This window comes from Antennarius striatus, chromosome 7 (genome assembly GCF_040054535.1).
Source record: "Antennarius striatus isolate MH-2024 chromosome 7, ASM4005453v1, whole genome shotgun sequence".
NCBI lineage: Eukaryota > Metazoa > Chordata > Actinopteri > Lophiiformes > Antennariidae > Antennarius > Antennarius striatus.
The window spans coordinates 4855335-4879869 of record NC_090782.1 but is presented as its reverse complement, the minus strand read 5'-3'; the positions used below and the strand labels follow the sequence as shown (position 1 = coordinate 4879869).

The window sequence follows — 24535 nt, the reverse complement described above, 5'->3', positions numbered from 1 at the left end:
TCTGTCTGTCTGTCTTTGTCTGTTTGTCTGTCTGTCAGTCATCTATCATCTACTGTATGTGTCTGTGTCTGACTCTTTCTTACTCTCGCTCTTCCTTAAGAGAAAATCTTGAAAGAAAAATCCATATCAATTAAAACATGATGAATGTATATGTATAGTCATGGTCAAAAGTTTTGAGGATGACACAAATATTAATTTTCACAAAGTCTACTGCCTCATTTTCTATGACGGTGTTTTGCATGCTCTCCAGAATCTTATGAAGAGTGATCAGATGAATTGCAATCACTCGCAAAGTCCGTCTTTACCATGAAAATTAACTTCATCCCCCAACAAAACATTTCCACTGCATTTTATTCCTGACCCAGAAGAACGAGCTGATGTCATGTCAATGTTTATCCTGTAAACACAGGTCTGACTTGACTAGGAAAAGGATGGAGAAAAACAGATTGGAAGCTTTGAAAGTGCTTGAAATAATTGTTCTTCCTCAGCTATTCATGGTCACTTGCAAGGAAATACACTCAACAAAAATATAAATGTAACACTTTTGTTTTTGCTCCCATTTTTCATGAGATGGACTTAAAGATCTATAGTTCATTCCAGATACACAATATTACCATTTCTCTCAAACGTTGTTCACAAATCTGTCTAAATGTGTGATAGTGAGCACTTCTGCTTTGCTGAGATAATCCATCCCACCTCACAGGTGTGCCACATCAAGATGCTGATCTGACGTCATGATTAGTGCACAGGTGTACCTTATACTGCCCACAATAAAAGGCCACTCTGAAATGTGCAGTTTTGTCTCACAGCAAAATGCCACAGAGGCCATAAGCATTGAGGGAGCGTGCAATTGGCACGCTGACAGCAGGAAAGTCAACCAGATCTGTTGCTCGTGCATTGAATGTTCATTTCTCCACCATAAGCCATCTCCAAAGGCGCGTCAGAGAATATGGCAGTACATCCAACCAGCTTCACAACCGCAGACCACGTGTAACCACACCAGCCCAGGACCTCCACATCCAGCAGGTTCACCTCCAAGATCGTCTGAGACCAGCCACTCAGACAGCTGCTGAAACAATTGGTTTGCATAACTAAACAATTTCTGCACAAACTGTCAGAAACCGTCTCAGGGAAGCTCAACCGCATGCTTTTCGTCCTCATCGGGGTCTTAACCTGACTCCAGATAGTCACCGTAACAGACTTGAGTGGGCAAATGCTCACATTCGATGGCATCTGGTACGTTGGAGAGGTGTTCTCTTCACGGATGAATCTCTGTATACATTGTTCAGGGCAACGTGGGTGAGGGCTTTGCTGATGTCAATGTTGTGGATCGAGTGGCCCATGGTGGTGGTGGGGTTATGGTATGGGCAGCCATCTGTTATGGACGAAGAACACAGGTGCATTTTATTGATGGCATTTTGAATGCACAGAGATACCGTGATGAGATCCTGAGGCCCATTGTTGTGCCATACATCCAGGAACATCACCTCATGTTTCAGTAAGATAATGCACGGCCCCATGTTGCAAGGATCTTTACCCAATTCTTGGAAGCTGAAAATGTTCCAGTTCTTGCATGGCCAGCATACTCACCTGACATGTCACCCATTGAGTATGTTTTGGATGTGCTTGACCGGCGTATACGACAGCGTGTACCAGTTCCCACTAATATCCAGCAACTTCGCACAGCCATTGTAGAGGAGTGGACCAACATTCCACAGGCCACAATTGACAATCTGATAAACTCTATGCGAAGAAGATGTGTTGCACTGCATGAGGCAAATGGTGGTCACACAAAATACTGACTCGTTCTGATGCCAATAAAGCAAAAAAAAAACCTGCACATTTAAGGGTGGCCTTTTATTGTGGACAGTATAAGGTACACCTGTGCACTAATCATGATGTCAGATCAGCATCTTGATGTGGCACACCTCTGAGGTGGGATGGATTATCTCAGCAAAGCAGAAGTGCTCACTATCACACATTTAGACAGATTTGTGAACAATGTTTGAGAGAAATGGTAATATTGTGTACCTGGAATGAATTATAGATCTTTAAGTCCATCTCATGAAAAATGGGAGCAAAAACAAAAGTGTTGCGTTTATATTTTTGTTGAGTGTATGTGCAGTCATTATTGCATTGTACAAAAAAAGGTTTTACAGGCAATGATATTGTTGCCAGTTAGATTATACTTAAATCAACCTTTATCTGAGAACCTTAAGCTTCATCAAGAACTTCAAGAAGAGAGGTTAATTATTGCGAAGAAAGCCTCAGGCCCCCCCAAAAAAGGCCAGCAAACACCAGGACCATCTCCTAAAGTTGATTCAGCTCGGGGATCGGAGTACCACTAGTGCAGAGCTTGCTCAGGAACGACAGCAGGCAACTGAGGCGAAGACTTTGGGAAGATGGCCTGGTGTCAAGAACGGCAGCAAAGAAGTCACTTCTCTCCAGGGCCAGACTGATATACTTGAGAAAGGTGCAGAGATTGTACGGCTGAGGACTGGGGTCTTTCAGATTGTTTGGGGCCTCTGCAAAAAAGTTTGTCGGGCGAAAAAAAGGTGAGCACTGCCATCAGTCCTGTGTTAGGCCAACAGTAAAGCATTCTGAGACCATTTATGTGTGGGGTTGCTTCTCAGCCAAGGGACTGGACAATCTTGGCCAAGAACAGTCATGAATAAAGAATGGTACCAAAACATCCTCCGAAAGCAACTCCTCCCAACCATCCAAGAAAAGTTTGGTGACGAACAATGCCTTTTCCAGCATGATGGAGCACCTTGCCATGAGGCAAAAGTGATAACTATGTGGCTCGGGGAACAAAACATCAAACTTTTGGGTCCATGACCAGGAGGCTCCCTGGCCCTGAAGCCCATTGAAAACATTTGGTCAACTCAAGAGGCAGTAGGACAAACAAAATCTCACAAAGTCTGTAAAACTACAAGCATTGATTATCAGTCTGGTCTCTAAAAGGAATGGTCAGCACTGCAAATATTGACTTTTTAAATCAACTTAATTGTCAATGAAAGCCTTTGACCCCTGTGGTATGCTTGTAATTATACTTTAGTATGTTAGAGTAGCATCTGACAAAAATATATAAAAACACTGAAGCAGCAAATTTTGTGAAAGCCAATACTTGTGTCATTCTCCAAACTTTTGGCTGCGGCTGTATTTGTGTTTTTATCTTCGGATTTACAAAAAGGAAGTGGTAAAAGGGCTTTTATTATGGCCAATGTCCTAACCACACCATGCTGCATCTTCTCTTCACCTGTTTCTCCTCTGCTCTTCTCCATTTATGTAGAGGTCTAACCCTAAACGTCGTGCTCAGCAGAGAGGATCATGTGGCCATAATGACAGCATTATAAGCTTCCGCACACAGCTAAAATGTCTGTATGTGTGGACATACAGTATATTTGGGACATAACTACAGGGGTCGCTGAAGACAGTGTGCACCAAGCTTGGCCTCAATAGTTTTTTCCCATTATTGCTTGGGAGCCAAATTAAATTAAAATATTAAAACATTTATTACATTCCTCCAATAGTTTACACCAATCTACATGAGAAAATGTTCGATTCTTTCCTGTGAAGAAAAAAATAGATTCAATTCTTATTAATATTTATAATAGGAGCTTCCCTTTACATTTTTGATTGTCATTGGAATTTTGATTTTCAAATTACATATAAAAATGTTTTGTCTAGCTATGTTGAAGAGAACAAGAATATTTCTAGATCTGAATCGTGGGCATAATTTTTTTTTACTTCGGAAAAGAGAAAATAAAGTTAATATACAGTAAGTACAACCAATTAGAATAAATAATTTCAACAGTTAGATATAGGTGTTCTTTAAGGAGCTTTGAATTACAACCTTCAGGCAAATGTGTTGTGCTGTACTAAAGTCATCCTGGTCTTTTGTCTTCCATGTGCACGCCTCACAGGTCAGACTGTTTTTGACCTGGCCAGTGATACAGCAATGAAGCAGGCTCTTGAAAGCCACAGTCAAGTGAGTATCCCACTAACTGTCGGCTTCTTGAAGTTATTTCGATTTTCTGTCCTTGATCTGTGCTTTTCTTTCTCCGTGTTTTGTGTGTGTGTGTGTGTGTGTGTGTCTCTTCAGTGTATGTCTCGACGTGTCAAGAAGCACGAGGGTCTCCTCTTGAAGGTAAAATTTGTTACGCAGTAATTGCCTGATAAGCAGAATGAACACGGGGACATGCTATGCTCTGGAGCTCTTGGAACATTTTACATGTTGAATTTCCATACCCTGCTGCAAATACAGAGTATTGAGGCACTACTAAATCAATAAAATTAGGTGAACTTTCAGTAAAGCTGCATTAAAGAACTGGAGTTTATCTGTCGTCAGATATACAGTACTGCTGAACATTTGTAAATGATTTTACATAGCATACTTCTTGTCTGTGTTTAATTCTTGTTGTTAAGCTGTTCTGGTAGGTCATCTGCAGAATTTAATTTTGATTTGTGTTATCACACAATGAAATGTTCAAAGTATGTTGTCTTATTGGCTTCATTTTTTGCAAAGGGTAGATGCTAAAACTGTTGCAGAAACAGAAACTGTTGCTTTCACGTCACAAAATAAATGTAAAATTTATTGCATTCTTATCTTTGAAATCCAAGTAAATAAACTAAAGTTGTGAAGGATTGACTGCACAGTGAGTTGGACGTTGATCAGTTTACTTTAGTATTGATGGGATGCTGCTGCGTCAGCATGAGCCAACATGAGGATGTCTTATCAATGGGGTGATGTACTGCAGGCTTCACTTAGTCACTGCAGGCAGGTACAGAAAGGGTTGTTGCGTGATAACAGTTTTAATGCTTGTTATTTACGTCCCTTAAGCTTAATTATTTACTAAATGCAGCCCTAAATGATTTATCATGACTTTGCTTTACACACTATGATGTTGGAGAGTGCTTGTAGTGACAAGAGGCTCACAGTTTAATGATGAATGAAGCGTTTTAGCCACTGGTAAGTGAACAGGCCAGCAATGATGAGCTTTTATTACTGTTGATCTGAAGGTTAAATCCTTCCTGCTCATAAGCGTGCAGGTACTGTATATCCAGAATCATTTTTAACAATAGTTGTTATAAATGAGAATATGGTCAATAGTCAGTGTCACTTTCACCTCAATGAACACGATATAAATAGGTTTTTTTTTAGCCATAACTAACTTAATAAATACTCTGAGCATAATTTTTAGTTTGCTAAACGGAGCTACACTCTCTATTTCAGTCACCACTGACATCAGACTGAAACCGCAGAACAGAAGGTCTGATTGCTGATTCTCTTCTTTGTGGCATTCTGCAGAGCTCCAGATTTTTTGGTTGGCGCTCCTACTGGGTCATCCTTCAGGATGGGGTTTTATCCTGGTATCCGAAACAGTAGGTGCCGTCTTTCACATCGGCTGCGCTCTTTGAATCAAACCTTTGAAAACATCTTAGCATCAGATAAATGGAAGTTCTGCTCACTTTTGATTAGAAAGGTGCTGCAAATGACAGATGAGTAAGAAAATAGAGGGACTGTTTCTTCTCTTCCTTGATTGAAGATTTTTCATCTGAAGACAAAAAAACAACAAAACCAAAATTAACTTTTAAAAAAGCTGTTTTTCTCATGTGAAGGTCAGACGCAGCAGTGAATGTCAGAAGACAAGGCTGTAAGTCTCTCACACATGCTCACTGTTGGGTAAGAGAACCTTTAAGAATTACACTCCATTTGGTGGCTGTTAGTACGGGTATAACTTTTGCTGAAGGGAATGTTTGTTTTTTGCTTGTTTGTTTTGTGGTTTCATTTCCAGAGCCGAGGCAAAGATGGCTTCCTTTTTACCCTCAAGTGCTTTGATGAAAGCGTGCATCATTTCAAAGTGTCGCCTCAAAAGGACCCCACGGCAACAAGAAAAGTGTGTTTTATTTCTCTTCCTGTTGTAAGCTCAACTGCTCATAAAAGGCCAAGCCATCTCCCGAGGTTATTTGACAAATTACAAACATTGTGAGAAACTTTTTTTTTTTGTTACTCGTCATACTATTATGGCCTTGCATTGTGGAAATAAAGGTCAAGTTGGTAACTATCCAACTTGGGTCAAGATGATTTCACCCATGAAGCAGCAGTTTCCTGAATGAAAATTAGAAAATCACCGATGCTTCGCATCTTCACCATCTCGCTTCAGGCCTTGTGACTGAAGCTAAAAAGAATATAAGTTGCTGCTTGCTGTAGTTTTGTCACCACTGTAATGGTTATAGGCATACATCCCATATACCGAGACCTTGGCCCCATGCTGTGGCCGTGGGCTCTGTTCCTCCGCTCTTTCTCTCTATTGCTTGTGACAATCTGTACTGTCGAAAGGGCCAAACAAAGTTAAGTTCAGTAAAAATGTTTCAGAAATTAAATGGAACAATCGTTGGAAAAAATGTTTATAAAAATGCTAAGTTCAAAGTTGTAAAACTTATTTTTGTCATAATGGTAGGTACTTAAGGTGAACAGTCAAAAGCAGTGGTTCTTAACCTTGTTGGAGGTACTGAACCCTGCCGGTTTCATATGCTCACTCACCAAACCCTTCTTTAGTAAAATAATAATAGTATTTTTTTTCAAATTCAAGATATAAGTATATGTTTTACTGGTGTATTTAATGAATTGAGCATTAATGTCACCTTTTTCAAAGAACAAAACCAAGACAGTGCATGAACTCACATGACATTACTTACCTGCAAATCAGTGTGACTTCTGCAGTGGTTATTGAGAGACCAGTTCAGATATGAGTGGTTTCACCTTGGCAAGTGCAATTCTTGTGTCATTTTCACAGCAAAGTCTGTTTCTTTTGTTTTCCATCAGCTTAAGGAAGTGTTCCTTTATTTTTGCCAGTGCCAGACTGGAGTTATTCAACTTGACATTGCAAATCCTGCAGAACACTGAATATCCCATCACGTTCCGTTATACAGTACATGTAAATTCACGTTGCACATATTCGTCCGACCACTTTCTTTTTTTGCTCAACATAGTTACCATGAATTAAAATATTAAGAAAGCAATCAGATGATGTAGCATCATGACAGGCATCAATCGACTACTGAGTGCGCAAAATCCCATGTAGCACAGGTAGGCTCATCGATGTAGCGTGATCACCTGCAGCCAGTGATAGCTAAGGGGGGCGTGTCATCACGAATTGACATGACGTGTCAAACGGCGACAGTAATTCGTGTGTGTTCGGCAAAAACACCCGACACAATGTGTCCAGTGTTTTGTCTTGACGAACCCCTGAGACCGACTCACTTCGCACCCAGGTTAAGAACCGCTGGTCAAAAGACCAAAGGAGCACTTAGATTAAAAACTCCCTTTCAAAAATTATTTTTAAATGGAGATATCTCAATGTCACTGAGAAAGTTTCTCAAACACACTTTGCTCACTAAAGTAGAACCATGATTTATTTTTACAAATGCCTCTCCCCAAAATATCTGATTTCCTCCAGGCATGGATGGATGCAGTTGAAGTGCACTCAGTTTACAGCACACACTACTGCTCCCAAGAGCAGGGCAGTGAAGAGGAAGAGGAAGTGATAACTCTGGAGGAACTCAGACGCTCACTACAGGTGGCTATAAACAAGGAAACCCATAATTAATCAGCGTAATGAGGCAGAAGGCTCCCAGTCCTCCCACACTGCACTCATTTGTTCATTTAAAGTCTCTTCTCATCTTTCTGAAACCAGGCAGCAGAATCCAGCCAGAAGAAACTGGAAGAGGAGGTTGCAGCGTTCCTGTCCATGCTTATAAAAGATGGGCTGGCAGAAAGTAAATCCTATCATTAACTTGCCAGTTACATTTTTTAGATGTTGTAATGTAGTTAACAGAGGAGAAACCTCATGTTAATTGTGAAGCGTGTAAGTGAGAATTGCATGAAGTTCACAAGCATCACTGAGCAGATTAAATGAATGATGCCTTAAATAATCGTAATTAAGTCTGCTCTGCTTTTCTTAGAACAGGAATGAATTTTTTATTTTATTTTATTTTTTTCATTTTAGTCATTGCTGTTTGGTCCCTCAATCATGTGTTGTTCTCTTAGGGTTTCCATCAACCATTCTGCAGAAAATGCAAGAAATCTATGACTTGTCCAGCGAGACCAGCTCCAGTCTCAGCATCTGTCTGAGCGTTTTCTCCAGACAGGAAGGGGTAAGTGTCCGTTTCCTTGGAACATCTTCATGTCAGGGTTTTGGCTGTTGTTCTATGCTCTATGAGCCATAGGTTTACTGTCTACCGCCCATGGAATACAGGTTAGTATGTTTTGTTTTTTAACGTTTAGAGACGACGAGTGCTAAGAAGGAAACATTTTTTTTTGTGATTTTAGAAAAGTGATCTCTAAAAAAATAGCCACAAATGGTCTTGTGTTATCATGAAGTGTACTATCTGCAGCCTCCAGTTATATGTACAGATGTTTTATTAGACTGGCATGTAATTATGAGAAAGAAGTGGTACAATTCACATCTCCTTTTGAATGCAATTCAGTGCAATGAATCTAAGTTTTCATCGTATGAGTCAATGGATTTAATTATAATGAAAAGATTCATTGGCTGGATTGACTATCCTCCAAGAAAGAAGATGTCACAGTTTAAAGCTGGCAAAAAGCACGTACTGAAAATTTTGAAAATATAATGTTTGAATAAAGAGGACAGGCTAATGTCCTCTTGAGGTTTTGTTTTAAATTATTAATGGCTTATTAACTTAATGAACTAAATGCTGTTGTTTACTTGAGTGGTGGCATTGGATCAGAACTATGCTGTATGTGTGCTACTGGGTTTTACTTCACTGGGCTAAATCTCAGCTGCTTAGTCGTGTCACAGAGAGCAGCAGGCAAACATTGCTGAAGGCAATGAAATCTAAATAAATTTCTGTCTGGTGATATTGATGTTGTTTTAGTAGGCTAAATATGAGGAAACAGTTTTCAATAAAGCAATTGGACAGGAATGACTGCGTCTGAATATCATCAAAGGATAAATAAGAAAATAAGAATCCACAGCCACACGAGGGGCTCGATGGGGTTGCACCGTACATGCTAATATTAGCATTAGATTAGCTAACATGCACACAATGACTAGGTCAACTTCCTGATGTTTACTATGTGTGACGTAATTAGCAATAAACACAGAGGCTGCTGGTACCGTTAAATATATATTTATATTGTAAATGTTTTTGTGCAGTTAAATGTATGGGGCCCGAGGGAACTTGTGTGTGAAACTGCTGTTTGCTTTTTCATTGTCGCACTAGAATAAAGTAGAATTGCACGTCCGCTACAGTAGGTGGCAGTGGTGCTTTCACGTCTACAAGTAGCGTACCATTTACTCTAATTTTTAGAGCGTGCGCAGGGAGAAGAGTAGTACAGCGAAGGATGCGGGGTGCAAGATGTTCGCTTCTTTGTGGGGGGTGCAGGAGGGGGAAACACTGTCTTATTTTGAACGTCCATGCGTTGCTGGCACAAGATGAAAAGTTGGCAGATCAAAGATTGTTGCTCAATTTTTCCCTAGAATATTTTGGCAAGATCTGGTAGAACCCATGTGTGTGCACTAAATGTTTGGTTATTTATGTCCGTGTAAAGAAAATCATCACATTGAGTAATAACAATAAACTGCACACATTCATTGAAAGAAGTTCCTGCAAATAAAATAAATTCCTTAGTTAGCTAGAGGTTCAGGACCATATATACAAGTATAATTTCCAGGAAATATGTCAAATTATCGAATAAGAGTTCAGTCATATGACTGTAAAATCTACTCAGCTGTGCAATACACTTACAGTAGTGCAGCATGAACTCAGAGTGCATTTATTACTGCACTGGGCTTGGAGGAAAAGACTACTCCATGGTGCCATCATGATTTGGAAATTTTCCTACAAGAGGTCCAATTATTGGGGTTTCAAACACTCTGACAAGTGCTCTGCAGGCAGCTGTTTCAGAGATCTCTCTTCACCATTCAAGATGACATCATGATCCAGTCCATTGATTGACACTAACAAGAGCGATCAGCAGCGATACTATTAAATGAGAAAATATTAAATATCATAAAATTGCTATATCTGAGAGAATCCTTGAGAGTACATTGTTACATTGTTACATCTTGCTGCACTATTCTTTCTAATACTCTCAGGTTTGTTTCCTAATTGGTTTGGGGGTAAGGGGTTGTACAATTTCATAAAATTTCGCAGCAGTGCTACCAACATTGTCTCAATGATTTAATCAAGGACAAGTTGAAGTCATACCTAAGATGTATGTTCATCCTTGGATTCAGAGTGAAGGTCTCAACTAAGGTGTATGGAAATTCATCATAAAAAATGCTGAGACATACGGGCTGACCCATCCTATTCCTAAAGCCATAATTACCATTTCTGAAAACTTAATGTAACCAGAAATCAATAGAGCTTATTTATTTTTGAGATTGTGTGGAATGACCTAACCTTCTTTTAGAGGGTGTGAGAGAAGATAACAGTTGACTTTTACCTCGTTGTATTTTTCTTCATGTCCCAAGCCTCTAAAATTTAATTATGCCTTAATTATGGGACTGAATGATCCCTGCTTGTGTGGATATGTTCCCTGCATGTGTTAACTAGTTTATATAATGATTTAAAAGTTAGCATTTCAAAAAAAAAATGTTTTTGAGTTAAAAGCAGAGATTGAGTAACGTACCACTAGTTTTTATCCAAGAAAAGCTGCTTACATTCCCAGAGGATGTAAAAACCGTTTGAATGTTGTCAACAACCAGTCCAGTGGTTACACCTGTTCTGGGCTATCTCTCAGATGTGCAACCTTTTGAATTCAGATCTGCAGATGAAGAGCTCACGATCAAAGGCTCACCAAGTTCTGTCAGTGAATAGGGCAAGTCTCAATGGGAATGAGTCCAACATGTACAAATCCCATTCTACACATGATGATATGTATGTGTCTGAGTCCAGCTAGAGTATTTGCTCTGATGCCTCCTGTGGACCGATGCTAATGTACCTCCAACTTCCGTGGCACTGGGTTTACACCACCCAGTCCCAGCTGAAGTAGTACTAATTTAATATTTGCCCTCTGAAAGTTCTATCTGTTGAAAGGAATGATTGTTAGTGTGTAGAAATACCTACTGTATATTGTGAAGTCATTCCTCACTCTGTTTTAGGATTTTATCTTTCTTGATGGTTCTCTGTAGACGACCCTCAACCGTTCTCAAAACTACAATTCTGAAAAGTACTCCTAGAACATGGAATCACTAAGGCGTCATTATTAGATTATTATTATTATTAGATACCTATTCAAGGAAAAGCAGTATTTTCTTTTCTTTTTTTATATATACTAGTCTAATCCCCAAAGGGAAATTAAGAGCACACTCTGGTTAGTAAATACTTCAAAAGGATACATACATGTTAGTTGGTACAGGCCCCTGTAGCGCACACACACACACACACACACACACACACACACACACACACACACACACACACACACACACAAGGGGGCCTGTAGGCATGCAGGGGGAGGTAGAGTGGTGGGCAGCTGTGTTGTGGAGCACCCCAAATGTTCAACTTGTAAAGGGGGACGGGGCCTTGCTCAAGGGCACCTCAGCAGTGCTCCAGAGGTAAACTGACACCTCCCACTGTCAACTCACGCTCCGGGTGTTTTTGAGCGGGAGCGAGAATCGAACCTCCAATCTTGGATCATTGGACGACCCGCTCTACTACTGAGCCACTGCTGCCCTGTTTAGTCTTTATCTGTATTTCTCAGGGGTGAAACTGCCAAGTTGCCTGTGAATTTATACGTTCTGATCTGGAGTATCTCTTTGATCAGTCACAGATTGGTTGATCTCACAGGGATCTCATTGTGTCATTTTTGACCAAGCATCGTCTGCAATATCCATGAAGTTAGAAGCACAGACTGTGATTGCCCCTATCATAGTGGTGTAGAATCGTCTAAATCAAATCCAAATGATGCTGTAGATTTCCGCCAGATCTAAGGACTGTTCCTGGGCCCAAAGCCTACATCTGTAAATGAAAGGTCTTCAAAATCAGCTCACTTTTAGTCAGACTAACCAACAAACCAATGTTGACAAGCAGAACCTTTTCATTGGAGTTAAAGTGCATCATCCACACATTCAAGTACTGATAGATGGTATGTGGAAGCATTTTATTCAACTTCCTAGAAGGGTGCCAACTGCAGCACATCTTCATACAACCAACACTCAAAGGTTGTGCAAAAGGGAGGTTTCTCTGAGGGTTATACTATGTGAGTCCATTACCCGTCATTTGATCCGCTCTCCTCTACAGGAATCATGTTTGCCAGCAGGCCATTTGAGACGGCTGCATCAAGGCAGCTGTCCTCCATTACAGATTACCATGGCTTGCCCTGGCTTCTCTCTCTGCATGGGTGTAATAATAAGAGGGTAGTGCTGAAGAAAGGATTGGTAAACAGGCTGTTTATTTATACAGCCATCACAGCTGGTGGGACCATCATGCACCTTTCTATCTGCAAAGAGTAGCAGAATAAAAGATGTACACTTGAACACTTACTTCAGTCCTCACTTGTAGATGACAGGAGTCACATTTGTCTGTATGGAATGAGTGATTAGTTGTTTTTCGTGCGTGTGCGTGTGTGTGTGTGTTTTGTCTATGTGTGTGTGGCAAGCTCAGGTGCGCAGTCTGAAATTGGAGCAGGAGGTAGAGAAGAATAAGATCCTCTCAGGAGCGCTGCAGACTCTCGCCACAGAGCACCACGAACTTGAGCAGTCGTGTGTCAAGGGATCTTCAGTGCGGAGCGCCCTCAGTGAGGATGAGTTCCACGACGCGGTGTCTGGTGAGTTGACAAGTGATCAAACCTGCTCAGGAGATGAAGGGAATTCTGTGACAAGCTCATCTTTACATTCCATTTGCTGCTCTGCCATTCATCTTTAGGACACCGGAATACTTTTACAGGCTGCTGAATGTCTTTGAAATTTTTCTCCGCTCCTCAAGCTTGACGTAAGCAGGAGTGTTGTCTGGTTGTGATGAAATAATTTAAAGTAATTTCCTATGAGTGATTGTTTTTGGTCTGGAAAACCAGCATGGAGCAGTAACATTTCAAGATACTTGGCTTGATTAATGCTTGAGGATTGAGATAAGAACTCATTATTTTACATTATTATACTGAAATGCCTTTTGAGTTGCAGCTCAGCCTGTCTACTTAATAACAAGGACTGATCTGATGATTTTATGCCTCAGCAGAACTTTTTCTTCTTGCATTAGTGTTACCATCAATTGTGTAGAGTCTGATGCATTAATCAGTAATGGGCATTCACCATCTCACTTTTCCACCTTAAATTAGTTGCTATAGTCAACTCCATTTACGCATGTTACAACACTCATGACTCATAGGTGATATTGGTTTTGTTTTGCCACGAATTGGGGCGATTATGTCAGCATCAAATCAAATTTGGTTTTCTCAAATTTACTAAGTAATTATCTTCTGATCTAAAGATAATGGCAATAATTGCATGCATGACCCTTTTTGACATCCATGTGATAAGGATCATTTCGGACATTACACGTGAGTAGGATAAACACAACAGGTATACATGTTGTTGAATATTAATTAAACTAGACTGGCACTCAATAGAATACAGACCTCTGCCTATCAGCTCTGTTTGATTAAACTAAAGCCTTTACCAAAGTCTAACAAGACATGCACCATCGCAAAAGTCATCATAAAAGTGTAGTTTTGAAATATACAGATATACCTGTAAAATGATGGTTCCCTCTGTTATACAGTTTCTCACCCAGTTTCGTGTGAAGGCATCCTATCTCAGTATTCAGACACAGAAAATACTTGAATGTTTTTTGCTGACCTCAGTATTTTTGTGTGTGTGTGTAATCCCAAATCATAAATGGTTTGCCTTGACTGAATGCAGTGAGACATGAGTATTTTAATAACTACTCACTATCCTAATGTTGGAGTTTAAAAAGAGAAGAACTACATTTTTAAAAAATGCTGAACTTGTCAGTGCTGTCTGGTGGACAGCCTCTAATTCTGACAGTTTCTGCATCGTCTCAGACAGTTTTTCATATTTCTGAATTTACATTTTTTATATTAATAAGATCATATTCTGAATACACAGATACTGAAACATATTAATAAGCTAGTTGCAAATACAAAACTTGACACTTACATATAAGTACTGTCAAGCATGTGTGGAGACTGACTTCATTATAATAGTGAAAATGAAAGACCAGGTGCTAGTTCAGTTGATTTCATGTTGTGACCAGCCCTGCTTTTCTATTTGAATCAGTCTTCAGAGACATTGGTCACACTGAATTTCTCCATTTATATATCCATCAATCAATCAGAATCAGAATCAGATCTCTCCCTGAGTGGATTTGAGACTGTAGCCAGCCATTCCTTTGACGAGGACGAGGAGGAAGACGAGGGCTCTGTCACATTTACCAACCCTTGCAGCAGCCACAGCAGGATGTTGCAGGAGAATCACCATGGAGACAAAGACACTGCTCAACCCAATGGGATCACAAAGCACAGGTCAGTGTGCTGTATGCTCCCCCCATTCCATTAATGAATCACAACCAGTGCTTTTATTCATGCAAAGACTGGCAAACTCCACAAAGGGCCTCTCTCCATTTGTCAGATTTTTTACAATTTTATTCCTGCTGGATTGTGAATTTGATATCTTCAACAGACCCATTTCCCAACATTCTCTAATAAATTATTTTTTTTATTTTTATGCCTTTCTCCAGATCTGTGTGAAATGGGAAAGTTAATTATTGACTTTCTGTCAGTAGGGGTTTTGCCCCCCAACTGATGGGCAGCTGTCACAAATAGAGCTACATCACAATTACCTGTCACTTCACCAGTGCTGACAGGGAGATATAGCCCAGTGGTCCCAGCACTGACACAGTGACAAAACAAAGTGTAGGAATAAGGCTAGCGACGCGAGACCAGTGTGCTCCTCACCCAAAGCATCTCTGTCACGTCAGATGACCTTATTGAGAAGCTGAGTTGTGCCTTGACTCAGTGCGTTGCAGGAGTAGAGCAAAAACACCTCGGAGTACACTGTTTTCTTTAAATGTTCTAGTTGCCTGTTAATTATCCTTTAATGCATAGCTGGGTATCAAAGACAAAATTAAGTGGAACTGACATCCCTGGAGTGAATAATTCAGTCAGAGCCAGCTTGGTAAAGGAAAAAGAAACTGAATAGAAAGAACCGAGCTCTGTCAGTTGTTAAAAATTAATAAGGTCACAGTGAAATGCAATAATCACTGTGCAGTATTATACCATGTTGGCTAATCCATCCAGACAATATAACAGCATTCTTCACACTGGATTGGTGAATTTTAAATTATAAGAACACCTTAAATAACACAGATACATGATACGAATACATTCTTGTGACTTTATGTATATATTGCCAAACTTGTGAAAATTTAGTACGATATTTTGACCTGCCTTGTCTGCTTTTGTTGATAGTGGTGTTGATTGTTAAGCTGGCCTTTGCTCCGGTAAGTAACACAATACATGGAGGCTGTAGTCGAGATTATTCACTGGAATCAGACACGACGCCCGCAGCTACGCAGTGTCTATTTTTAGAAAATGGTCACAATGTCTTTATAGTTGTAACGTGTGTGTGTGTGTGTGTGTGTGTGTGTGTGTGTGTGTGTGTGTGTGTGTGTGTGTGTGTGTGTGTGTGTGTGTGTGTGTGTGTGTTATTTGTAGAACCAGCTTACCTGCCCCAATGTTTTCTAGAAATGACTTCAGTATTTGGAGCATCCTGAGGAATTGTATTGGAATGGTGAGAATGATGTTTATTCCTTTTATTAACTGTGTCTCTTTGAATTAATTATAACTGTGATTCTGTATTCAGTAATTCAGATCTGTGTCAAATGGAAATTTTAATTTGTCCACTACTTCGTTATTGGGGTTTTTTTTTTAGTCCTATGGGTGAAATCGTAATTTTCATCTTAATCTGCAGTTTTAGTGTATTTTTTAATGCCAGTTGCAAAATAACTCACCACTCACCTTTTCATATACGTGCAGCTGTATTATCCAGCTGTATTCAACAACAAAAAAAGACTGTCAGCTGCTCAGCACTAAATAGAAGAGAGAGACAAAAGAGAATTCAGAAGCTAAAAAAAGTCCAGTAAAATGATAATTCTAAACCACACACACACACACAAGCACACACAAGCACACACACCACTTTAGTATTTCTGAGTATTTCCACAGAATAAAACTAAATAGTATTTCTTACTCGATCTTAAAAATAGTCATAGAGATGGGACTGTAATGAATTATTGATCAAAATAGTCTATCACTAAAAATATCAAGTTTTAAATAAAAGAAATAGCTTCTCAAAAGACAGTGTGTTTTTGCAGTATACAACGAGACATTATTGTCAAACATGACATTCTTTCAAAGTCTGCCATGTGAAGGGACTCTATTTTCTTTGTGATTATGGTACTCTGGTGTCTAAATAAATCTCAATGTCTTTTTAGGAGCTCTCCAAAATTACAATGCCAGTGATTTTCAACGAGCCACTCAGCTTCCTGCAGCGTCTGACGGAGTACATGGAGCATACGTACCTCATCAAGAATGCCAACTCCTCCCCAGACTCTGTGGAAAGGATGAAGGTTTGGTCGCTTAACAACATCCAGCAAACAGCTTCAGTCACTCATGTGTTGCTTTTGAGTGTGGGGTTTATCATGTGTGTATTTATTTACCTGCTGTTGGCAGTGTGTGGCTGCGTTTGCTGTGTCAGCTGTGGCCTCCCAGTGGGAGAGGACAGGTAAACCCTTCAACCCACTGCTGGGAGAAACCTATGAACTGGTCAGGTAAGTGGATATTTACACAGCACTTATTCAAAACTAATATTAACTAAACACAATCAGACATCACATTTGAGTGCTTGCTGTCTCCCCGCTGATCCCAGGGAGGACCTTGGCTTCAGGCTCATATCGGAGCAGGTGAGTCACCACCCTCCAGTGAGTGCCTTCCACGCTGAGGGCGTGAAGCAAGACTTTGTATTTCATGGATCCATCTATCCCAAACTCAAGTTCTGGGGCAAGAGTGTTGAGGCAGAGCCCAAGGGCATCATCACACTGGAGCTGCCCAAGTAAGAGCTCACTTCCTCCCCTGATAACACAAATAACACAAAGGAACTTTAACAGAACCTTCTCCCATCGTACGGACTAGGGCTCCTTAAGACCTAAAAAGAGTCTTTGACTTGTGAAATCCCTTAAGTTCCCCTTAATATTATGGCTTTGTCTCCAGGTATGATGAAGCTTACACATGGACAAATCCCACATGCTGCGTTCACAACATTATTGTGGGTCAGCTGTGGATTGAGCAGTATGGAAATGTGGAGATAGTGAACCACAGGTAGGAGGATGACAAATAACACCCAATAAAATAATAGGTTTTTGGACAATCTACTGACTTATTTTAAAGATTACGGCATTTCTTACCTTTGTAAAGTAGATTCGTGAAGACGTAAATATTTTGTGTATAATCAACAAAAAGGAAATTAAGAAAGGTCTCACCGAAAAGATAAGGAAGTCCTTCATGACTCAGCAGGCAGATAGTCATATGATAATATGCTGATTTCCTGCTTTTTTTCACTTAGAACTGGTGAAAGGTGCTTCCTGAATTTCAAACCATGTGGTCTTTTTGGCAAAGAGCTGCACAAGGTTGAAGGTTATATTCTGGACAAGAGGTACAGTTTACATAATACATGATGATCAGAAAATCAATTAATAGGATTCCTTGTAAAACAGGATCTATAAAGTTAGGAAGATGTTCTGTGCACACTTGAACTTTAAAGATTTAGAGACACTAAATTAAACAAAATAAAACCGTAGGAAGTCAGACAATTGCCTGCAATTGTCAAATTACAGTACATGGTGAATAACCATGAAAACATGACCAGCTATCTAACATGAGCTATAGAGATATGCAAATAGAAAACTGGCACAGAGGATTAACAGCCACAGAGGCTGACAACTAACAGAGAAATAAGAAAAACCACGGCAGTCTGCTTGCATGATGTCTGATGCTGCTTTAAACTACCAGTGATTCACCAACTTGTTTGAACCATCGTGTGGCTGCACATGAAAGATCTAATTAGATTTTTGAGCTGTTGTTTGAAATCCCAGATTAATCTGTATGTGTTTTTGTTGTATATCTTTTAGAGCTCCAAAGAGCTGAAACTGACTGAAATAACAGTCAAGTGATCGGTTCTGACTGTGTGTTTTTGACAGTAAAAAGAAACTGTGTGCTCTCTACGGGAAGTGGACAGAGTGCTTATATTACATTGACGCTGCTGCCTTCGAAGCTCGTAAGAAAAACAGCAAGAAAGGGGCAGACGAGAAAAGGGTCAGCACAGAGGTATCCACTGTTTCTCATTGGCCTGCAGGGAAATGTGACTCGGCATGTAACATAAATACATCCAGTCAAAAAAAAATAAAAAATTATTAATGCGTCCTGCTGAGATTGTGATGAAAATGTGGACTTTTCACTCTCGCCTCATGTCTGTTTCTGATGCTCAGGGGGGCAGTGACGATCAGGAGGAGGTTCCTTCTCCCACCACAGACACTGTGGAAGTGATTCCTGGAAGCCAGCTGCTGTGGAGAATCACACAAAGACCCACCAACTCCTCGCAGGTCTTTCTGGCTAATAAGCTGTATACTTTCATCGGAGAAGCATCTGAAGATGTCCTTTGTGTTTGAAATGTTTTCATTTACAAAATTGACCTTTTCTTTAATTGCAGATGTACAGCTTCACATCCTTTGCTATGCAACTAAACGAGCTGCTTAAGGAGATGGAGGGAGTCATTCCTCAGACTGACTGCAGGTGGAGACCAGACATACGAGCCATGGAGAATGGTGATATAGGTAATAATTAAAGGTTTCAGAGTGGAATTTAAAGTGACAGAAGAGTACTCCGACTGCAATTTGAATTCAAACAATTCCATTATTTAAATAGACCTCGCCAGTGAAGAAAAGAAAAGACTTGAGGAAAAACAGAGAGCTTCTCGCAAGAACCGCTCCAAATCTGAGGAGGAGTGGAAAACAAGGTGAGTTGAATGTGGTTCATGTAATTAGCTAAATGTGTGCAGTATGGGAAATCATATTACTGTGTTTTTCTAGTGATTAAATTTCTGATGTTCCCAGAAGGATGATTCTGCTTTAGGCGGTAAAAGAGTGGATTTTCTTCTTACGTCTTGATTTTTTTCACAGGCGATATCTTATAATCAAAGCATTTCCACATTAAAGCTGAAATCACTTTTTGGAAATAGCTCTTCCACTATCGCAATGTATGCTGACAGTTTCATTAAGAGTATTTCATTCACATCGCCAGTGAAGAAACATTTTTAGTACTGTTACATAAATGTAATGCCAGGGATCAACCAGTTCAGGTTATATTAAGACAACATAGATTTGTAATTTTATTCAAGGCTTCTTTTCTGGCTTCTTGTAAAGTGAGCGTGAAGAAGGAATTCTGAGAACATGACTACTGAGTTAGACAGACTGACTGATTGACGGTTCCCTTGTAGCATTTACAAACTGTTTGTTTTGTGTTAATAAAGTTAAGTGTCAATATTGAATATTCTTTATTTGATTTATTGAACCAGAGGTGATATCCATATGAGTAACAACTGAATGTGTACAAATCTAATTTCTGTGTTCATAGCTGTAAACTTGGGTAAACTCTTGGGCCCCGTCCACACGATGCCGGAACTTTTTGAAAACATATTAGTTTTTAAATGTCTTAACGGTCTTGAACCGTCCTATCTATCTGACCTGCTTTTATCATATCAACCCTCGCGGACCCTGAGGTCCTCTGGCACCGGCCTTTTAACCATAACACGAGTAATAACAAACACCCACGGTGAGGCTGCATTCAGCCACGATGGCCCTCATCTGTGGAACAGCCTCCCAGAGAACCTCAACCTCCTTTTCAAAAGGAAGCTCAAAACTCACCTTTTTAATTTGGCTTTTAACTGATTTCTTTTACTCTCTTATTCCCCTCATCTTACTGCTTTTATCACTTTAATCATTTTTATTTTATTTATTATTTCTATTTTTATTAATTTTATTTTAAGCCTTGTGCATTTTATTACTTTAACATTTTCTAATCCCCAACATTTTTATACATTTCATCATTATTGTCTGTTTTTACTCCATGTCTTAATCTTTTAGGTTTTTAGCTCCACTGTTTCCTCCTGGGGGCCCTCCACACCGGGAGTTGTGTCTGGTCTGCCCACAGGGGCGTCGCCCTGGGGGTCCCTGGGGCCCGGGGGACTGGGGCGGCTCTGCAGTTGCTGTGGTGTCTGCCCTGGTCTGTCGGGGTTGAGGGGGGGTCTCTGTGGCGGTGCTTCCTGTGGTTGCGGACTGTTGGGCCTCTCGGTGTGGATGGCCCCCCATGGGTGGCTTCTCCTCACCTGGATCCTCAGTGTCAAGCCATGTTAACAGTCTGCTTACTGTGTGTGTGCGTGTGTGTGCGTGTGTGTGTGTGTGTGTGTGTGTGTGTGTGTGTGTGTGTGTGCGCATGCGCGCGAATGGGGGCGGGTGGGCTATATGTGTCACTTTTTATTGTTGTATTTTTTCATTATTTTATCACGTTTCATCTCCTGAAGCACTTTGAGTTGCATTTTTTATGTATGAAAAGTGCTATATAAATAAAGTTTGATTTGATTTGAAAACGCAACTTTTTTGTTCCGTTTGCGCCTTCCGTCCACACGACAACGCAGATATCTGGAACGAAAACGCAACTTTTGAAAACGCTGGCCAAGGTGGAATTTTTTGAAAACACTGGGTCTGCGTTGTCGTGGGGACGCTGTACCCGCAACCTTTTCTATCCGGGGGGCGTGTCCCCGCGACGAAAACCTCTGTGACGTCATGCATGTGACCCGTATGTACATGTACAAACGGAGCTAAAACCGGCTGTTTTCTGATGTATAACAGCTCCACGTCGAAGATGCGTTGATATGTGTCATAAGGTTTATATATGTATTTATTCATTTGATCTTTCTATCTTCAACGGTTTATGAAGATATTTGGTGGATGGACTGACACACAAACACTGACATTTACAATACATCACTGCTTCATGGGATGTAAAAACTTATCATGTTCACATGAATAAAGTACACTAGTGGCCTGACATCAGTTATTACGGAAGTCTTCACAAAACCAACTCCACTAAAATGTTAAGAATGCAGATACAGTACGTCACGAACAATGGTAAATGACTTTAGATCAGTTTGATAACTTTTGTCATATGACTGTGTCCCTTTACACCAGATAGCGATACCAATCATTTTGTTCAAGTCAGAGCTTCTCTTATCTCAAATCCTGATATGTCAAGACTGCAGCATTTGTTAAAAGGAACCACCAGCTGAAGTAGTGAGTCTTAAAGTCTGGTTCCTTTGAGGAGTGTCACTTTTGCTGTTTCACAGTTTACAGGATTTATGCTAAACTACGTTTAACAGAAGGAGGCGCCGGCTTCATCACATCTCACCTAACAAGAAAACAAATCTGTCAAGTCTTTGAACACTGTGGAATACTTTTGAGGGTTAAAGCTAGGGAAATTTAAATTGTGACACAATATTCCGTTTCTATTGTGAATACTTTAAACGTTGAATCATTCTCTGCAGTTTCATACTTTGTTGCATTAAATGCTTGTGTTTAATTTCTAGTTCATTTTTATGTCTTGTTTTTCTGTTACATCCTTGCTGCGACTATCAGCAGTTCTGGACTTGGTCCAAGGTTAGAGCTGCTCATTTGCCTGAGTGATGTAACTGAAGTGTGTTTATGTCAACCTAAACTCTTGTTATTCTCTATATACTGTATTAGCTCTGTAGTCTGCTTCTGTTACCACCTCACTTGAATCATTACTTTAGAGATTAGTTTAAAACCATCCTTATCAATCCCTTTCAGCAGGATAGTTCTACTTTCTAGAATTACTGATAAAGCAAAGAAGTCCTTTTCTCCAAATCATTTCTCTCCTCGGTGTTATTTGAAAAAGAAATAGTATAAAGCCAGTTTAGTATAATAGTATAAAGCCAGAAACAATCAAAACTCAAGGTCCCATACAAATTCCAGATAACCTTCTGATGAAGCATGCCTAACCTTCCTTCTCTTTCAATAGTTTGAATTCTGATCTTTTGGCAGGTGTCATAGAGGTTTGATAGAAATGCAAACAGAATGCTAACATATTTCTGCTGTGTTTTCAGGTGGTTTCAGCATGGGAAAAATCCCCACACCAGCTCCCAGGACTGGCTCTTTTCTGGTGGATATTGGGACAGAAATTACAACCAGCTACCAGACATTTACTAAAGAACATTTCCTGCACCACAAAGTGTCCCCAGTATGAAGCAGCTTTTTATGTAATAGTTACAGCAACTACAAGGAGTATGCAAGATCATCAAATTATGATGGTTAAACAATGTAATCAAGTCAGTAATCAATACTTGAATATGAAATGTGACAATGCCTTGAAATGTTGCATTTCTTTACATTGTGATTGGAGGAGAATTAATTCAAAAGGTTGCTGATGCACAAGGGTTCATTATTTTAATGTTAATGTCTTCCTTTCCAAACAACGACATCAAAGTGTTTTCACTATAAAATGTATATCTGTATATACAGTATGCCTTCCACTAATGCTTCACTGACCTCGTCATCATTAGTATGTCATCCGTACTTTTACCAAACTACCACCTGTCAGCTCATCAGTGCGTGTCATTTCTTGTTGAATTCATCACTCACTCTCAGTAACAGTCAAACGAGTACATTTTCTATTATATTTCATAAATTGCTGGCAAAGGATTGTCTGGCACTCCTTATGATTACTTTGTTTGGTTTTTTGTTTTGAATTCTTTACGTTGTGCTGAGTGTTTTGGAAGGAACAACACATCTGTTGAACCTTGTTTAGAGGTTAATATAATATTTTTGTTGATAATGTGTCAGACTGAACAAGTTTGAGAGGGTGGTTGTAAAATCACCTGCAGAAACTATTGATTTTCAATATTTTTTTGCTTTCATGTGAAGCATTGCAAGTATTTTATTGGAAACTGAAATAAAACAATTCAGTGTACTGACGTCTTGTATTAACATGTGTCTGTTGAAGACCAATCTGAAAATAAAGTGGGCAAAAAAATTGAAAGAAGCAGCACCTAAAAAAAGATACTGAACTTTTGCACATGAAAAATCCAGTAAAGTTGTGTTTCATGCTCTGTTAGTGACAACGTGTAGGACGTGTGCTGTTTTCTCAACGGGTGAACAGTTGTTCAAAGAAACACAGAAGTCCTGACGAACAGAGAACTTTAAATTATCAATGCATGTCTGGTTTGGTAGAGAATGAGATGAAACAGAATTAAATCTCTCAACCATTTTACAACCATGATGGAAAGAATGAAAAGGCCTATGCAAAGTGGTGAAACACAAAATAGAGGAATAATTATAACCTTGTGGTGACAAACACTGTCGGTAAGTACGTTTTGTGGGAATAATAAGAACAGATGGTCAGCTCAGTGGTGTATTGGTTGTAGCGAATGAGAGGCTTGGATCAGAGGCAGGATTGTCCAGCTGGATATCTACCCCATCTGATGTATTGTCTATAAGGGCTCTGATGTTCTTCTGGGGGACTTCAACACTCACGTTAAAAAGTGTTACCTGGTGGGTCTTACTTGGGAGGAATGACGTGCCTGATCTGAAACAGAGGGCTGTCTAGTTACTGAACGTCTGAAGTAGTTTGTACAAACACCATGTTCAAACATTAGGGTGCTAACAGGCCTGTGACCAGGGTGTGATGTGATGGGTGTGGGAGAGATCATCTACCCCCCCCCCCCCCCACACACACACACACACACACACACACACACAAAGACCACTGAGGTATTCCACCGTCCTAATGTGGATGACTTGCTGATGAGCTTCCTTGTAATAAAAAGTCCAACATGACAGAAACTATTAACTAAAAGGCAGCCGATAGTTTACATTTTTGGCTCTTCAACCTGACAAGAATTGTTGGCAGTCTCTATGGTTACGGACGTCCCCATGAAAATAGATGGTGTGTTCGTTTCCTGCTCAGAAGTTCACAGAAATGTTGATAAGAGAAGGACAAAAACGCTGCAGATGACGTGCCAACAGGAAAGCTTAAAAGGCCACATGAAGTCTGACATCCGAGCAACTGTTCACTTAGTTTTATATTTGCTGAGTAATTTTTACATGATGTGAAATCTTAATCCACTGGGTGTTGCTGTTACGTTTCACAGACCATTTGCTTTAGGCTAAATCCTCTTTCCATGTTTGCGTTCGGCCTTTATCCATCCATAGTCCTCAAGGCTAACAGATCATCTTCCACATCGTGGTTGGCATAGAAAATTAAATATTTCATGTCATTTTAAGTTTGTATTAAATATGTATCTTCAACTGTACGCAATTCAGGCTCATAGATCCAACCATTAACCGAAAAAGGAATTGGGCCTTAGTTTTTATCATGATTTTAAAAAATGAAACACCCCCCTGTCAGTTTTTCTTTTTT

General features: G+C 39.9%; 1 protein-coding gene across 2 annotated transcripts in view; it reads left to right on the top strand.

Moving 5' to 3' along the window:
* osbpl1a (oxysterol binding protein-like 1A) overlaps window positions 1-23160 on the top strand; it is a 31767-nt gene extending 8607 nt beyond the window's left edge. For both annotated transcript variants that reach the window (XM_068319942.1, XM_068319943.1), the window contains 21 exons: window positions 3927-3991; window positions 4106-4150; window positions 5312-5385; window positions 5623-5686; window positions 5799-5900; window positions 7464-7583; window positions 7701-7782; window positions 8054-8160; window positions 12640-12802; window positions 14329-14515; window positions 15707-15782; window positions 16486-16620; window positions 16724-16821; window positions 16920-17102; window positions 17261-17368; window positions 17613-17702; window positions 18247-18373; window positions 18535-18648; window positions 18756-18879; window positions 18971-19061; window positions 22224-23160. In XM_068319942.1, coding sequence (XP_068176043.1) covers window positions 3927-3991; window positions 4106-4150; window positions 5312-5385; window positions 5623-5686; window positions 5799-5900; window positions 7464-7583; window positions 7701-7782; window positions 8054-8160; window positions 12640-12802; window positions 14329-14515; window positions 15707-15782; window positions 16486-16620; window positions 16724-16821; window positions 16920-17102; window positions 17261-17368; window positions 17613-17702; window positions 18247-18373; window positions 18535-18648; window positions 18756-18879; window positions 18971-19061; window positions 22224-22326 — 2258 coding nt within the window. In that variant the 3' untranslated portion in view covers window positions 22327-23160. The remainder of the gene's footprint in view (window positions 1-3926; window positions 3992-4105; window positions 4151-5311; window positions 5386-5622; window positions 5687-5798; window positions 5901-7463; window positions 7584-7700; window positions 7783-8053; window positions 8161-12639; window positions 12803-14328; window positions 14516-15706; window positions 15783-16485; window positions 16621-16723; window positions 16822-16919; window positions 17103-17260; window positions 17369-17612; window positions 17703-18246; window positions 18374-18534; window positions 18649-18755; window positions 18880-18970; window positions 19062-22223) is intronic.
* The last annotated feature ends 1375 nt before the right edge of the window (window positions 23161-24535 follow it).